Source organism: Suillus plorans, assembly GCF_016647745.1.
Source record: "Suillus plorans strain S12 chromosome Unknown HD556scaffold_3, whole genome shotgun sequence".
Lineage (NCBI taxonomy): Eukaryota > Fungi > Basidiomycota > Agaricomycetes > Boletales > Suillaceae > Suillus > Suillus plorans.
The window spans coordinates 119,279-135,555 of NW_024537387.1; the positions used below are offsets into that span (position 1 = coordinate 119,279).

At 47.4% G+C, this 16,277-nt stretch overlaps 6 protein-coding genes across 6 annotated transcripts; 5 read left to right on the plus strand and 1 right to left on the minus strand.

Annotated features, from left to right (window-relative positions):
- Positions 1-132: 132 nt before the first annotated feature.
- HD556DRAFT_1436914 (Piwi domain-containing protein) lies at positions 133-4,039 on the plus strand (the record flags this gene model as incomplete). The annotated part of the gene is made up of 24 exons (XM_041305621.1): positions 133-241; positions 298-304; positions 378-516; positions 566-642; positions 695-796; positions 844-933; positions 983-1,042; positions 1,092-1,344; positions 1,405-1,650; positions 1,697-1,826; positions 2,131-2,186; positions 2,240-2,389; positions 2,443-2,460; positions 2,516-2,583; positions 2,643-2,728; positions 2,785-2,942; positions 2,991-3,114; positions 3,167-3,245; positions 3,296-3,325; positions 3,375-3,490; positions 3,549-3,609; positions 3,664-3,743; positions 3,794-3,801; positions 3,863-4,039. The coding sequence occupies 24 exons, from the start codon at positions 133-135 to the stop codon at positions 4,037-4,039; spliced, it is 2,424 nt and encodes an 807-aa protein (XP_041166349.1).
- A 939-nt stretch (positions 4,040-4,978) lies between these two features.
- HD556DRAFT_474580 (uncharacterized protein) lies at positions 4,979-5,627 on the plus strand. The gene is made up of 2 exons (XM_041310715.1): positions 4,979-5,041; positions 5,092-5,627. Exons 1-2 carry the CDS (start codon positions 5,010-5,012, stop codon positions 5,423-5,425), a joined length of 366 nt encoding a protein of 121 aa, XP_041166350.1. The 5' UTR covers positions 4,979-5,009; the 3' UTR covers positions 5,426-5,627.
- On the plus strand, positions 5,628-7,227 carry HD556DRAFT_474706 (uncharacterized protein). The gene has a single exon (XM_041310716.1). It carries the CDS (start codon positions 5,829-5,831, stop codon positions 7,122-7,124), a length of 1,296 nt encoding a protein of 431 aa, XP_041166351.1. The 5' UTR covers positions 5,628-5,828; the 3' UTR covers positions 7,125-7,227.
- A 2-nt stretch (positions 7,228-7,229) lies between these two features.
- Positions 7,230-8,642, plus strand: HD556DRAFT_1325909 (uncharacterized protein). Its single transcript, XM_041301532.1, has 4 exons — positions 7,230-7,408; positions 7,468-7,814; positions 7,867-8,105; positions 8,151-8,642. The coding sequence occupies exons 1-4, from the start codon at positions 7,330-7,332 to the stop codon at positions 8,338-8,340; spliced, it is 855 nt and encodes a 284-aa protein (XP_041166352.1). The 5' UTR covers positions 7,230-7,329; the 3' UTR covers positions 8,341-8,642.
- A 56-nt stretch (positions 8,643-8,698) lies between these two features.
- On the plus strand, positions 8,699-12,993 carry HD556DRAFT_1477225 (uncharacterized protein; the record flags this gene model as incomplete). The annotated part of the gene is made up of 17 exons (XM_041308552.1): positions 8,699-8,771; positions 8,828-8,893; positions 8,946-9,047; positions 9,109-9,356; positions 9,403-9,661; positions 9,714-9,794; positions 9,848-10,284; positions 10,340-10,760; positions 10,813-11,144; positions 11,197-11,267; positions 11,323-11,464; positions 11,524-11,719; positions 11,771-11,863; positions 11,915-12,017; positions 12,071-12,415; positions 12,467-12,523; positions 12,576-12,993. 17 exons carry the CDS (start codon positions 8,699-8,701, stop codon positions 12,643-12,645), a joined length of 3,096 nt encoding a protein of 1,031 aa, XP_041166353.1. The 3' UTR covers positions 12,646-12,993.
- HD556DRAFT_1532864 (putative nonribosomal peptide synthetase) lies at positions 12,909-16,044 on the minus strand (the record flags this gene model as incomplete). The annotated part of the gene is made up of 11 exons (XM_041309535.1): positions 12,909-13,127; positions 13,184-13,441; positions 13,491-13,640; positions 13,698-13,976; positions 14,028-14,787; positions 14,840-15,001; positions 15,056-15,271; positions 15,321-15,427; positions 15,484-15,702; positions 15,758-15,973; positions 16,018-16,044. 11 exons carry the CDS (start codon positions 16,042-16,044, stop codon positions 12,909-12,911), a joined length of 2,613 nt encoding a protein of 870 aa, XP_041166354.1.
- Positions 16,045-16,277: the final 233 nt, after the last annotated feature.

Genomic DNA, 16,277 nt, shown 5'->3' on the forward strand with positions numbered 1-16,277 from the left:
GCCCCCACTCGCGCCATCTGTCGATAATTCTGTTTCAAACAATACGGTCGTATCTTTATAAACCCTGTCATCTTCGTTTCTTGGACTACACCCTTTAACTTTAGCAACCATATGATAGACACATCGTTCCAAATGGCTTCGGCGCCTACTGTGCCGTTGGGTCAACGTAGACCTATGGCTGTCTACGCAAATGCTTTCGACGTAACACAAATCCCAGTCAAAGCGTACGAGCAATATGATGGTGAGCACATATCTAGTTGATCGGGGGTTATCGTTGTTCTGAATAAATTCATGCAGTCGGTGCGTGCGCCTTCGTGCCAGTAGCAACTATTCTGTTCGACTAAATCTTCTCCAGTGATGACGCCTGATGTGGAAAGTGTTCGATGGAGACATCGAATAGTCGAAAGACTCCAAAACCACGAAGCACCCAGGGTCTTTCGCCTGTGTTTGTTTGACGGAAAGAGCATTTTATACTCTGCGGCGCCGCTGGATCTTCCCGATGGCACTTCGGGAAACGTATGATCTCGGTTGCGATCCGGTATTCTCAGCCTGATATCGGTTACAGTACACGCTTGTTGTTCCCGGCAAAGGTCGGGTTACGGTTAAGGTAGCTCGTGTCGCAGGCGAAACAGTGACATTCGAGTACGCATTTCCAGTTCCAGTTCAAGCATATCTCATGACACGTATACTGTAGTGACCTCAAAAAATTCCTCACCGGAAAAATCAGCGATCAGACACCAAAGGTCTCCGTTGCACTCAATCTCCTTCAATTCATCATTCGCCAAGCCCCGAATCTGTACGCCATACATTACACAATTAATAGTATCACTGAACGTCCTTCAGAAAGTACCCGAATAATGGACGAGCGTATTTTACCAGCGGCGGCTCAAAAGATCTTCGCGGAGGTCTTCAGCTGTTTCGTGGATTCTTTCAGTACGTCATGTCACAGAACCTCTTGATCGTTCCTCACATTGGTGCATAGGAGTGTCAGACCAGCAATCGGTAGAGTTCTCGTGAATGTCGATATCAGCGCAGCCGCAATGTACGTCATGCAAATCGCTTCTACCACTTCTCATCGTGTTCCCCATTAGGTATAAACCGGGACCGTTTGTGGACGTTGCTTTAGAGGTATTGAACATTCGAGGGAATGCACGCGCTCTCAGCTTCAAAAAGCATAGCAAAGAATGGAATATTCTCAGCCAATTTTTCCGAAATCTCCTTGTGGAAATAAAGTTACCAAAAAAAACTGTGACGAAGAAAATTGTTGGTCTCGTTGAAGCCGCTGGACGTTTTCCGTTTACTCAAGAATCAGAAGACGGCTCATCCCTTCCCACAACTGTGGAAGTACGCTGCGCATCAATTGCTTTCATCGTTTCATCCTGCAGATGATTGACGTTTACGCAGGAATACTACCACAAAACATACAACATACGCCTAGCATTTCCTGACATTATCGGCATTGAATTGAGCCGTGGGTCTGGAAAAAACACCGTCATCCCGGCCGAACTCTGCACTGTGGCTGCAGGCCAGCGGTATAACCGTAAACTACCGCAGAACATGACGAGCATGATGGTTGATTTTTCCAAATTTAGGCCAGAGAAACGGTTGGAAATGATCGTTGGCCAGAAAGGCGACCGAGTCCGACCTCCCGTGAGTCCTTAGTCAAAGTTGGAATTTATTGGTCATTTCCGTCCAGACGCTTGAGTATGCCACGTCACCTTATATCCAAGACGCGGGAATGGAAATCTCGGAGAAACCGATTACAATACAAGGTCAACTTCTCAAGGCACCTACCATTTTCTATGGCAAAAAACAGTCTGCGGCAAGTAGCTTTTCCCGCATGTTGCTCAATTTAGTGACATTTCGCCATAGGATGTAAACAACGGAGCATGGAACATAACGAGGCAACATCTACATTCCCCCGAGATCATCAGGGCGTGGGCAGTTGTGGATTACAGCCTAAGGCTAGATCAAAACGTTATTAAAGCGTTTATGGACACACTTGAACAGTGTTGCACTGCACGGGGTATGTTGATCGCGCTGTTGAAAATCTGGTATTTATCATGATATTCCAGGAATGAGTACGATTTCGTTTAGGTTTGTGAGAGTGTCGTTCATAATTTATTGTAGGTGTGAAAGCTAAGCCGTCATACAAACGAGGTAATGGTGTCGGCTCGGTAGACCGGGTACGCGCACTTTTTTGAAGTTTCTGTTTGTGCTAAAGGATACAATTTTGAAGGATATCAAGGAGGCATGTGCGCTGGCATTGGTTTCAGCTGGAGCCCCTCGTGGTTATAACAAGCCACCTGAGATCGTGCTAGTTATCCTGCCCCAATCTGCCGCTGATATCCGCCAAGATGTTAAGAGAGCGGGGGATGTCACCCTTGGCGTAAGTATCGTCATTGATCACAACTCTCTGGGCTGACTTGACCTCACGACTAGGTGTCTACTCAGTGTGTGGTGGGTTCAACTTGATATTCTGACCGTTAGTTATTTTCCAACGTATATTTCACAGCGGGAAGACAACATTGCAAAGTTTTCAGGGAGACAACTTGACCAATACTGTAATAACATCGCAATCAAGTGCGTAATATTTCAAAACATAATTTTTATGAAGCTCGTGTAGATTGGTTTACCTTTAGAATCAACGCTCGGTTAACGGGAGTGAACTCCATCCCATCATCACCTGCATATGATTGGTTGACCAAAGAAGATTTCATGTTTTTTGGTCTGCGATGCCATCAATAATGCGACATTTGCACTGACACCGACGTTCATTTTCAGGGGCCGATGTTGGCCATCCTGGAGCTGGTGTCCAGAACAAGCCCTCAGTTGCCAGCGTCGTTTTTTCATATGACCGGCACGGCGTCAAGTACAGTGCAACATCGAGGGTACAGCAGCCGCGACAGGAGAGAATAGGCGAACTCGGTCCTATGGTTTATGTACGCATTACCTTCTGGTTGTCGGGACAATCGATTTATCATTTATAGGACGCCATTACACGATATGGCAAGGTCAACGGGAAAGCCCCGAGAAGACTCATGTTCTTTAGAGACGGTCTCTCTGAAGGTGAATACGCAGGTGTTGGTGAACTAGAGTTCCAAGACATTAAAGGTTCGTCGGAGACAAAGATTTTGCAGAATGCTAATAAAATTTATTCATCTAGAGGCTGTGAGAAGGGTTTGGGCTGAAGTCAAATTAAATGATCCTCCACCTCTAATCACCTACCTTATCGTGGGCAAGAGGTAATCTTCCACTTCAGGCGGGCAAGCAATGACCACTGACTTTCTTGCAGGCATCACGTTCGCTTCTTTCCCACAAATCCGTGCGTACCTCTTCCTTTGCTTTTGTTCCTTATTAAATAGTCCTCATAGTCAAGATGGAGATAGAAAGAGCGGCAATGTGCAAGCTGGGTTTGTCGCCAGTGAAGGTATTGCCAATCCAATTGCCAAGGACTTTTACCTTTTGTCCCACGGTGGGATACTTGGAAGTTGGTGCACAGTATGTGGAGCGATTCAGACTAACTGATTATGTTTGGTCATTTCTAGCAAGCCGACCTGCCCACTACATAGTATTGAAGGACGAGATTTTCAATTTCGATATCAGGCCGTAAGTTTCAGTCAAAGAATGCACAAGTACCGACTAAATTTCGTGCATTCTTAGCATACAAGAGGTAGCATATACTCTTTGCCACGCGTATGTGAGCGCAACTCGATCCGTCTCCATACCTGCCCCTGTGTATTGTACGTGATTCTCCACCTTTACCAAGTAATTGTTGACAATTCTCTTAAAGATGCGGACGTACGATTATTATTGTCGATGCTTTGAAGCTGTCACTGATTCCATCTCTCACATTTTACAGAAGGTCTGCGCTCGCGCCGAGTATCACTTTGATGCGAGTTTACGGTACATCGACAGCGATGGTGCAACTGTAGCGAGTTCGAGTACTTGTGAGAAGCAGTCGTTTAACCTTAGCCAGTGGCGATCAGGCTACGCACAAACCCACTCGTCCATGCTGGCCAGGATGTTTTTCGCATGAAATTGTAGCTTTAAACTTTTAGCGTTTTGTCAGGACTAGCGTTGTCTCATTGTATGTACTTACCCGTGTTCTTTCGGGGTGTTTCATTCGGATAGTCAGCGCAGTATCACACTATGGTCTAAGGGTCTGTTGGCATCCAGCAAGCACCTAACTGGTGAACGCCCTGTGGTACGAAGAGGCCGATGATCGTCTGGTTCCTATGATGATGGGAGAAGCGCGCATATATGAATACAGCTGCGAAGCCAGAAGAAAGTTCACAACATAAATATCTCCACATGTTAGCGCACCGCGTTCGAGTATAGAATAACTGAATAGTTTCACGTGTCACCAGGTGACTATGGAAGGAAGCCAGAGAAGAAATGTATCGACGTGCACACAAGTGATCCAGCATCGTAACCACTTGCCATGACGATCCAGGTCAACTGAGTCAACTCCCAAGTAGTCAATGCTCATTGAAAGTGCCACTCCACGAAGTGGCAATTGGACTCTGGTCGCAGGGTTCCGGTACTCCTTTGAGATACGAACATCGATGATAAATGCAATACATCCTGCAGTTTATTTTATATCGCCTTGATCAATCACTGTGAAGTTCAAGACTCGAAACGTGGAGCGGTGAAAATAAGTTAGCCTACCTGCAGCGATCGCTACCGTTACAGTGACCGACTTACCGACTAGTCTCTTGTATTCGAGAAGGCGTGGAGGTTGAAGCTTCTGAAGATCAAGCTGAAGATTGTGAATGAGGAAGAAATCGTACGTGCCGCTGACAGCCTTTACTAGGCCTAGGCGGACTCAAGTTGCAGTCACTGCCATTGTGTAACAGTGTTGAATGAATTATTTCGACGCTCAGGTACATACTAAGCTTGGGTCACACTAAAAATCACGTGCCCATTACGCGATGGGATTAATCTGTTCCAAAGAATCCAAACTCAGGCCTCTTGTACTTGACTTACCACATATTCAAACGTTGAAGATGACAGGCGCTAACTACATGGGAGGGAAGAGGTTAGTAAACACTCAATTGTATTATGATTACTTATATTTCGTATATGTAGGAACGCTGCTCGAGCACGCACCAAAGACAGTACAGGTCGGGTTCAGAAGCGACATTTTGGTCAACAGAGGTTGGCAGCAGCATTAAGCAACACGAAGGAAGGAAGGGCAAAGCCTGAAAAGATGTCTCTGAAGTCTGTTCTACATCAAATCAATCTTGCTCATGCACAACGAGACGCAAAAATCAAAGCCAATTACCCCTCCACGGCGCATAGTATAAGCACATCGTGCGACACATCATTCGCCCGAGGAATCTCATTTGGCACCCCAAAGCCGCGGCGCCGCAAACAACCTTCGAAGATACTTCGAATGCTTGATTTTTCTGATCGTATGTGATATACCCTGATGTGTGTTGATCTGTCTTATATAATGCACTGATCGTGTCAGCGGTAGCCTATCGTGATGCAATTGACCGCATATTATCAATCCCTCTGTCAGAAATGATTGGACTGCCCCTGCAAGGGAAGTTATCCCACTCGGACTCGGAAGATGGAGGCCCTGGCATTGATCCCGAAGAACATCTTCTCCTGCCTATCGATGCTGACAGCGAATCGGACGTTCAGGTAACATCAGAGAGAACGGTGAGCATCCAAGTAGTACACTGACCATATCCTAGTTTCAAGGAACGTCCAGTGGCAACTTCTCTCGCACTGGTCGGTCTTCAGGAAGCGCTAGCCATTTGTTCCCAATAGATAACGATAATGATGGAGGAATTTACGACGATCATTTGAGCGGACGAATGTCGCGGCCTCCTTCACCGGACCATCGTATGGTCACTAGTTATGAGAGTCCACTACGGAGTGTCGAGACAGATAGTCTCCACGGAAGCTGGGTCAACGACTCAGGTTATGCTGACACGGATATTGCTGACACGGGAAAGCTTCGTGGATCCGTGCCTACTCACGATCTCCAAGACCAGCAACGATTTCCCTTACCTCCGTCAAACAGTTTTCCGTTTTCTTCCCCTCCTAATTCTCAAGGAACAGAGGAATACATTCTCGACATGGACACGTCACCACCCTCATCGCAGAATTCCCTTTCACAATTGCATGGTGGATGGAGTTCCAACCACGAACATTTCTTGCAACGATCGCCATCCTCCTCCACTTCTCCGATTGGTTTCCCTGCACCCATCGTTACGCACGATTCTCCTGAGTCGCTCGGATGGGATAGCTCCATCAAGTGCAGCAGTCCTATATCACAGTCTCTTTGCCACACAAGTGATGTTAAGCCATTTTCAGCATCATCCTTCGAAACACAATACGCTCCTACAACTCCTCAGAAGGCTCGGAGGGTGTTCCACGCTACCCAAACTTCGGAAGCGATTGCGAAACCCTTCACTGAGATATTCAACACGGAACATCGTCGACCTGTTCAGACCTCATATCCTGCCACTCGAACGAAACATGTGAAATCACACTCTTTCAATTCGTCGCAGGGATTTTCTTCTTTTGGCGACTCGGATATACATGACCCTGGATTGCCTTTGGACATCCTAAACGATCCGGACCCATGGACAACTATCGGGAAGATTCTAAATCTTGAGACCGTAGAGCACCACGACAATGATGACATCACTTTTACTTGCGGTCGGGAGGGTGTCGGCTATGTCAGGCATCGTTTGGATGGATCAGCATATATATGGAACACACCACGTAATTCGACGATAAGCCTGCGATCGGTCAAGTTAGAAAGCGAAGATCAACCCAAGGCTAGGGTAAACGATGAGGAAGAAGAGCACTCGGGGGAAACCACCGACCATTGTCGCCATCATTCTCAACATTCTGAAGGTTCCAAATCGGAAGAAAAACCTTCGCCTGATTACTCCAACCTTGCCACAGACATGAAATTCGCAAACGAGACACGTTGTACGTTGACAGTGGCAGAGTCGGAGATGCAAATGGAGCCACCTTGCGTCCCTACCGCACTCCCACATCGAGTCTCACCCGAGGATGTACAATTCAGTGGAATAGATAACGATGATCTGTATGGGGGGCCTTGTTTGTTTGGGGACTCAGACGAGGAAAATGAATAGTTTTCGACGGAAGATTTTGCACTAGCCTAAACTACCGGCAATGACCGAACAGGTATAATCACGAGTCACCTGATTTGACGCGTCTTCCAAGTTTATATTCTAGTACTTTAAAATCATTCCTGTCTCAGTGCACGGCACGTTTAGTGCAGCTAAACCTAAAGTCCCCATCACTGGCCTCTGTCAATAGTCCATATAGTGTCAACTCATGCAAGATTTTTATCAAATGGTCACCGCGATGGGAATTTGCAGTGAATATAATGCCGAAGGCCACCGAGCGATATATGGTGTGCTTCGTGTTCATTATTTCTAGTGCGCAAAGTTCAAACTTCACTCGCTGATACAGACCATCTCTCGTCGATTCTCGGGAAAGAACCCGCATCTGCAGACGCACAGTCACCACCTACACTTACCTTCTACGCGACACGGAACATACTGCGCCCTTATTTTATCCTGGGGCAGATCCCAGATTTACTTAACTGCCTAGCCATGGTCGACACTTTCAGGAAATATGCGGTCGATGCGTCTTCTGTTGCGTTATCGTGGCAGGAGTACTATGTGAAGGAACCTAGTTCTGATTCAGACATGACACTACTCACGAAAAGAGAGCTAAAGAAACTCCAAGATCATGTTACGAACGACGAACATGACAGGCTGCATTATATCTTGGTCACTAAGAATCTGTGTCTATTGGTGCGTTTCTCAGGATTCAAGGTCGACCTTGTTTTAGCTTCATTCCAGATAGCATGTTTACTATCTTGCGACGGCACCAGAGTCGTGCATGCTCGCAGAACGCCTGAACGACTATTTTCCAGGATGCTTTCCAGGCCATGATATACCGTCTAAGCTATTGTTTCAACACGGACTTTCTGACAGTGAGAAGCAGATTATGGAAGAGGCATATCAAGGATGCAAGGAGTGGATACTGGACGTCACCCAATGGGAAGAGGAACGTGAAGAAGAACAGAAACAGTTTCTTGTGACGTAAGTCTTTCCATGGTCTCCGTGACAGAGGCTAACAGTCTTTAGCTTGACTGCAGAACAGGCCGACGCCGCATTTGAGCAGGCTTTTCGAGAGAAATTTCCTCCGCCATGTTCTCAAGAAGAACTAATTTCATGTTTGGATGAATACTTGAACACCGTGGAGAAAATGATTCGCAGGTTGGAGGATTATTTTCCTTCAGCCATGGTTCTGGAGAGATTAAAGCGGGCGGTCTGAACGGCATCATACTTCGCTGGTGGAAGGGTGTAGTAGGATGGTCTGGCGCCGGTCCTCGGGAAAGCCAAGGGTCCTGGCGCAGTGGCAGGCGTTCAGGCTCGTAGTCGGTCCTTGATAGATAGAGATCTGACCTTGGGTTTCCCTTGCAGTCCGTTCCAATCTCGTGAGTTTTGGGTCATGCTGATACTAAGTATATGTAACCCTGAATACAGAGAGCAAGTCACAAGTTGATTTCGTTATGTAGAAAACAAACAGACTTACATAAACTTACACGTTTAAGGAAATCAGTGTGATTCAATAATATCCCTCCCTCCGAGTCCATTTGGTGGACCTGCCAGTGCAGTGATCATTCTGACTCATGGCGCCGTTCAACCCGCCGAATGCAGTCCTCGGCGGATTCAAAGAAAGACCAGAAGCTTTACTCGTCCAGGGCAAGTTCTCTCGGTTATGTTTGCAGGTGTAGCATGCTCAATTGCCGTATATTCAGGTGACAAGTTGTATATTGGAACAGCAACAGGCAGTCTCTTCATCTACGAGTACAACGAATTTTCCGGTATGCTACTGTTGGATGCCGTTAACGCCGATATACTTATCTCAATACCAAGAGAATGGATCAACTTTGGTGGACACTAAGAAGGGTCTGTCTCGTAGACCTATTGACCAGCTGGGCTACATCAAGGATATCAATTCTCTGGTTTCCCTCTCCGGTACGATCAATGACATAGCCATCTCTGTCAAATATCGTGAATTTAGTATGTCCCTCCTCAGAAACTATACCAACTCTGTATCCTCTCCCAAGCTTTGCTCCTCCAAAACCTCTTACAAGAGCTAAGGGTGCATTGTCATTTGCTGTTCACTCTTCCGTGCACAACCTTGATCAAAGTGATGCCCAAGGTGGAGCTCATACTGTCGGCAGGACAGGCCCGATTCCTACGATGGTGACGCAGCTTTTAGTCGGGTGCCGAAGGAAAGTAGTGATATACACGTGGAAAGACGGTGAAGCACAGGAAATCAAGGTACGACGTTTTTGCATTTGTAAGACCCATCTAAGTCACTACGCAGGAAACTATTCTTCCTCACTCGCCGCGTGTTGCAGTGTTTCTTGATAGCGATAATGTTTGCTTTGCGTACTCACCTACCGAGTATGCTCTGTTCTCTATCAGCAAGCTCACGACACTTGACGTTGTCACACCTATACCCGCGAATATCTCCATGGGCACGTTTTCTGGGCTTACTGGGTACATGACCCTTGGTCTGGGAGCCAAAGCCAAACCTGGGTTGGTGCGGCTGAGCGATACCGAGGCACTCATTGTCAAAGATAGTATGATATGAGTTTTATATTCGATACAATGGACAGCTGAAGCTTCCGGCAGATCAGGGGTTTATCATCGGCACTGATGGGAGGCAGACCAAGCCAACGACGATTGATTGGCCAAGTCCACCCGATGAAGTTGGTCAGCATCTCAATCTGCCAAGTCCTTCCAAGTTTTCTGATGGTCTTGTCTAGCTTTTGTCAACCCATACATCTTCTCAATACTTCCTCCTGGTACCGTCCCGGTACCAGAGAACGGTGGTAGTTCCCTTCCATCTGGGAGTGCCCCAGTTGCCCCTCAGTCATCCCTCATCCCTTCACCAGTTGTGCAAGTCATATCGTCACTAACAACGCAATCCGTCCAAACCCTTCCCTTCCCACCCACATCATCAGCGTCCTCTGCCGCCACTTGCACAATTAGACTCTTGACGTCTTCTCCTGCCGCCAAGGCACCTCTCTTCCTTGTAGCTACTCCGAACGACCGCACAGTAGCTACTTCCGAGGGCAGCTCGATATGGCAAATTCGGATGAGGTCGTGGGGAGACCAGATCGATGAACTTGTCCAGCGTTGCCTCTATTCCGACGCACTATCATTGCTTGATACTTTAGACAAAGCTCTTTTACCAGACAAGGTTTGTTTAGAATTATACATCGAGTAACAGACATAACGCCATCTATCTTTTGAAGGACCAACGACGAACCCACATTCGCGCCCTTCACGCCGTGTCCCTGTTTCGACTAGGAAAGTTTGACGATGCAATAAATTCATTCATCGAGCTTGATCTCAACCCCGCCAAGGTTGTTGCTCTCTATCCTGAGCGCATCGCCGGACGTCTTTCTGTTCTTCCAGATGACTGGATATCGCTGTTCGGGGGACCTACAAACCAGCAGTCATTCACGCCAAAGAACGATGACACCATATCAACAAAGTCTCAAAATGATAGTAATGAAAGCAAAGAAAAACTTGTGGAGCAGTCAGCGTCCTCTGCGATGCCAGTCAAGGCTGCCGTTCGCCGGGGAAATGCATTTGTGGCACTTTTATCCTCCTCGAAAGACAAAGACGATGATACCCTATCTATCAGCGGGAAGAAGAAGGTAAAGCAAGTAGGTCAGTCAGACGTTTTATCTTTGTTGACTCATCGCGTTAACAAATTTTCCAGATGACTTCAGCCGGTCGGTGGATGCTCTATGGCGATATCTTACCGATCGTCGTCCGAAAGTTGCAGGCGCACTCGCAGTAGTACACATTGCACCAGCTCAGTCTCACCAGTGGCCTTTCCTCTCTGAGACATCGATTGAAGAATTATTTTCACTGCCGAACATCCCTTTGCCTCTGTTGACTCCAGAGCAGCTTGTGCGGTTTGCGCAGATTGTGGACACAGCGCTCTTCAAGTCTTATCTCGTGACTCAGCCGGCCCTCCTCGGTGCACTTTGTCGATTGGCTAATTGGTGTGAAGTATCAGAGGTCGAGGAGGAGCTCCGGGCACGAGAGGTACGTTGAATGCGCGCGCGTACTCAAACGTAGCATTTACTAATGCTACCAGAAATTTGCGGAGCTTATATACCTTTATAATGGAAAGAAGATGCATGCTAAGGCTCTCAATCTCCTCCACCAGTGAGTATCTATGTGATTCACTCATTTGTGCTTGCGGACTAATGACCTTGCCCAGGTTAAGTGAGAAGGAAACGGACATGAGAGACAAACTTGATCCGTCCATATCCTACCTGCGAAAACTTGGTCCTGAGTACATCAACCAAGTATTTGAGTCATCCCGCTGGATCTTTGAAGAGGATCGTCATATGGCTTTCGAGGTGATACTTGTATATATTTCTGTCCGGTTCGTTGCTGACAATTATCTGTCTCATTCAAGATATTTACATCTGATGACGTTGAACTCCCTCGAACTCAAGTAACAGATTACCTCGAGAACATCGACCCTTCCATATCTACTCGTTACATCGAGTATCTGATCGATGAGAAAGGCGAAGAGAATGCTGCATTCCATGATCGGCTTGCAGAGCTCTATCTGAATATGACTTTGAGTGCTCGCAAACGAGGAGACGAGGGTCAGTCGCTATTTTTACCGGCCGATAACTTCTCTGACCAAATTTCGCTAGCAAATGAGTTGGAGGTTTACTCTAAACTCCTTCGTTTTATTGACACCACTGATCACTACCGCCCCGATCGCTTGTATGGTTCACTGCCGGAGAGTCAGTTACAGAATAACACTCACCATGGATATTGATTCTTACATCCTGTAGATCTTTACGAAGCGCGAGCTGTGTTGCTGGGCCGTATGGGAAGACACGAACATGCTCTGGAACTCTATGTTTACAAGCTCAAGAATTATGCCAAGGCTGAAGAGTATGTCTTTCTCTCTCAGCTATAATCTTGATCTCTTGTTGACCCTGTTGTAGATACTGCAAGCGAATATATAATCCAAACGGAGTCACCAGAAGCATCTTCTTGACTCTTCTCAGGCTATACCTCCGTCCCACTGATAAAGCAGCGCCGAATTTGTTACAGCCCGCCTTAGACTTAATCAGTCGACATAGTCCTCGCTTAGACTCTGTTGAAACTCTTCAACTTCTTCCTCCCCTCGTCACCGCTCGCGACGTGCGCCCATTCCTTCAAGAAGCTTTACGAGCACCGATTTTTGACAGTCACGTCATCCGCAATATTCACAAAGCGCGGAATGAACAAGTTGCCAGGAAGCTGATGCTGCTGGAGTCTAGGCGTGTCAGAGTCACAGATAGTAGAATGTATTTCCAATTTTCTTTCCGTATGGATGTTGTCTGATGACTTGTGCAAAGCTGTCCCCAATGCCACAAGCGTCTGGGTAGCAGCGTCATCGCAGTTCATGCTCCTAGGTGAATCTAATATCGGCCTCTAACGATATCTTCTGACATCCCCATTTTTCAGGGGAGAGGTAACTCATTATCAGTGCCGCGATGCTTTTGCTCGGAGGCTTGTTGATCCCGTAAGGAGATGATGGTTATAATTTGTTGTGCTACACAGCACGTTGGTACGACTGCACTGATGGCTTAGTCCCCACCCGTAGTCAACTGCTGTGTATATCTATCTCCTTGTGTATTCCTGTGATTGCCCCTCTTGTTATCCTTGAGTTTTCGATACGATCAGCTGGTTGAGCAAACAGGCCAAACCTGGGAAGTCAGAAGTTGCATCTCATCAACATTTCTGAAAAAATAACTCAACAGCTCCAACCACAAGCAGAATGTCCCAAGTTCCGACCGCTCATTGAAACATCTCCATCGCCACCCAATAATTCACCCATTGTGCCGCGTCCGCTGAAGACAGCGACTTCAGCTCCTTCATTGTTGGACTGACGCGTTCGGCTACGGCGGTAGCGAAAGAAGCCACGCCACCTGCTTCGGAGCCCATCTCTCCAGACGCCCTGGTCGCGATGTCTGATCGGGCCATGAAACGCATGAAGTTGAGAAGCTTGATAGCAGGCTGCAATTGAAGAGTAGATAGGAAAACGTTCTGAGCAGCTATCGAGGTAAACGTACGATGCGCTTCATGGTCTCTTTGCTCAAATCCTTGGCACTCGATTCGAGCTTGTCGTGCCACTCTGAGAACGGCACAAGTGGTAGCGGGTAATTTGTTACTTTACGCTCAACCAAGGCGTCCGCAACGGGCTGTATCAACGTTCTCCACGCGACCGGTCTCGGATGCACCAGATTCACCGCGATGGGAGGTTCTTCTGCCGCGAAAGCCACATCAAGGATAGCATTTGATACGGCGTGTGGAGGGATCCAAGACACAAACTAAACCGCGCATGTCATGGATAGATTTCCTCGACAGTGGTGGACTTACTCCTTTGGCTTCCGGAAGCGTGCCTAAACTTACACTTGATTCGACGATGATCGGTAGCCAGTTTGTCGTGGACCAAGCTCCTCGCGGGGGTCCTCCTGATATTTGTCCAATTCTGAATGATGATGCTGGTAACTTGCTGTTGACGAGAACCTTGTTGGGAACAGTATTCGTAAAGTCCATGCTTCCTCGAAGTAGCTAGTGACTTACCCTTTCCGAAATATACTTGCTCGCACCATAGCCAGGACCTATTGCAACCCCTGCGTCGTATTGTACTTCTTCAGGAAATGGTCCTTTTGCTCTATCCCAACTTTGAGCAGATGAGATAGAAGATGTGAACATGAAACGCGGCTTTGGATGATGTGGAGAAGACAGTGCCAGGTCTATAAGATTCCGCGTTCCACGTACATGAGAATCGAATGACGAGAGCGCCAGGTTAAAGTCGAGTCGCCAAGCGTTGTGAATAATGATAGTGACAGACGTGCAGATCTACGTTGTTTTAAGTTAATTCAGTGATACTGGAATTTGAATGAAGCAAACCTTCTGATATAACTCCTTGTCCAGACCTAGGTGATCATCGGATGTATCAGTTTCTACATACACTAGTTTGCCTGACTGAAGCGGAGTGAAATCTAAACCGCGATCTTTGAACGAACTCTCCTGTCGTTGTTGTATAGATGCCTCCTTTGACGGGCGATTGAAGGCATATACCACAGACACGTCCTCACGCTGGAGGAGATCTGCAAGCAGGTATGAACCAAGACCACCCGTAGACCCAGTCAGGGCAACCACATGATCGCTTTGGTTGCACCCATTAACTAGAGGGGTGTTGGCCTCTGCGACAGAGTTACCTAATCCGACTGAATACCTCTCGATCGTGTTCTCGATATCAGCCTTAGCGTCGACGGCACCTGTACCATTCTGCTGCAATACTGCATTGATGACGCTTCTCGCGAGCTGGTGAATCGAAGGATTTGAAAATATGATGTTCTGGTCAATCCGCGATGCTGATACCTGAACGTCGCGATCTGAAGATGAGCTGAGAGAGCCGATAATGCGGTTTTTGAGGAATGTCGCGGAGAGACTGGATTCACGAAGTAAGCAGAACGTTAGCCTTGACTTTTTTTCAACCCACCTATCAAAGCCCTGAGCAAAAATATCTACATCAGGATTGACTGCCTTGTCAGCGTTCACAGCAGTAGCGTGGACCTTGAGCCATGCCTCGACGTCTTCCGCAGTCCAGCTTGTGGGTAAAGGTACATCGATACCTGCTCTGGCGCTGCCTTCCACCGTCTCATATCTGTTGCCCGTGAAGTCTAGTCGACAAAGTGACGAATGGGTACTATGCTCACAGGGCATTGATCTCCTCCTCATACAGCTTGACGGTTGCTTTCTTGGTAACGGTCCCTTTTCCAGCTCGAGGCATGGGCTTCTCACTGCGTGTCACAAGAATCATCTCTTTGAAGATCCTGCTGAATGCAGGAGCCTCGTTATTCGCTTCTTCTATGTGGGGCCTTCAAGAACATCTTCAGACTCAACAGCAACATTCGATCTTGTAGGGGACTTACCACACTCGGTTCCTAAACTTAGCAAGGTCTTTTTCGTCGTCGACGTCAATTTCACACCCTGCTCGTGGTTCTATGAGGATCCCAACTTGATTACGTCCACGGCCGAATATAACGGTGCCATTTACTTGGGGGTTGGCGGAGATGATGCTTTCCATAGGAGCTGGTACAGTCTTCTCCCCAGAAGAGAGTACCAAAACGTCATCGAGCCTTCCTACACTGTAAGAAAAATGTTAGAGAACATCAATGGCGCGAATTTTAGTCGTACATTTTCCACAAGCCCTCTATGGTCGGGTGCTTGATGAATACATCCGAAGTAGCATAACCCTTGACGTCCGAAAGATTCTCTACTGACACTTGATGCGTCGGGATTGTCTGTGAGAAGGCGTTCAATGCCGAAGGGGTGTTTGAAGATCAACTCGAAAACGCACCAAAACTTGACATTCATATGTACCATCGTCCTGTGGAGCCCACCTGATCTTGGAATTTGGTCCAAATCGCACCCACTCCCAAAGCTTTTGCTCGACCGAATTTCGGAAGAAATAAGTGTTGATACCAAATTCTGTAGCGCCGTAAACGCAAGAAAGCTTGACCCCTGCGTCCACCAGGGCATTTCCCATTTTAGGTGCGAGAGGACCGCCAGCGTAGGCCTGCATTGGTATCAGCACGAGTCACTTCTTCTCACAACATCAACAACCAACTTACAACATATTCGAGGGTCTTTAGAACATCGACAGCACTCGGGGAAAATGCCCATTGTGCCAGAAAGGCAGGCACGACTACCAACGAGTTCGATTTCGTCTTCAGTACAGAACTCAAGATGTTTTGCGAGTTGGGTACTACAGGGGCCGCCAAGGGATCGAGGAGGGATGTAGGCGGGTAAATAGACACACTGCTCAGGGTGGCGATGGGGACGAGGAGCTGAATATATATACCAAGGGTATGAAATGATGGCAAGGACGCACTACCGACGCAGATGGGCGCGGGAACATCGATGTGGTCGAGAACACACGCTAACGCCGCTCCATCTTAGCATTGTTCGCTATGCAGATTATGTACTGACTCACGCGTTATTGTAAGCTGGATGCTTACTACACACTGACGCGGCACATGACGCAAGCGATGACGCATCATGTTATACTTATCTACGTCGTTGATTGGACACCTTACTTCACGGATCCCTATATATAGTACGACGCTCCTGTACTGAGACTTATCTCTTTCT

Excerpts from the sequence above, each read along its gene's own strand:
- HD556DRAFT_474580 (XM_041310715.1), top strand. The coding sequence starts at position 5,010 with ATGACAGGCGCTAACTACATGGGAGGGAAGAG. Across the intron at positions 5,042-5,091 it reads AACTACATGGGAGGGAAGAG|GAACGCTGCTCGAGCACGCA; the intron begins GTTAGTAAACAC and ends TCGTATATGTAG.
- HD556DRAFT_474706 (XM_041310716.1), top strand. The coding sequence starts at position 5,829 with ATGTCGCGGCCTCCTTCACCGGACCATCGTATGGTCACTAGTTATGAG.
- HD556DRAFT_1325909 (XM_041301532.1), top strand. The coding sequence starts at position 7,330 with ATGCAAGATTTTTATCAAATGGTCACCGCGATGGGAATTTGCAGTGAA. Across the intron at positions 7,815-7,866 it reads CTAAGAATCTGTGTCTATTG|CATGTTTACTATCTTGCGAC; the intron begins GTGCGTTTCTCA and ends CATTCCAGATAG. Across the intron at positions 8,106-8,150 it reads CAGAAACAGTTTCTTGTGAC|CTTGACTGCAGAACAGGCCG; the intron begins GTAAGTCTTTCC and ends AACAGTCTTTAG.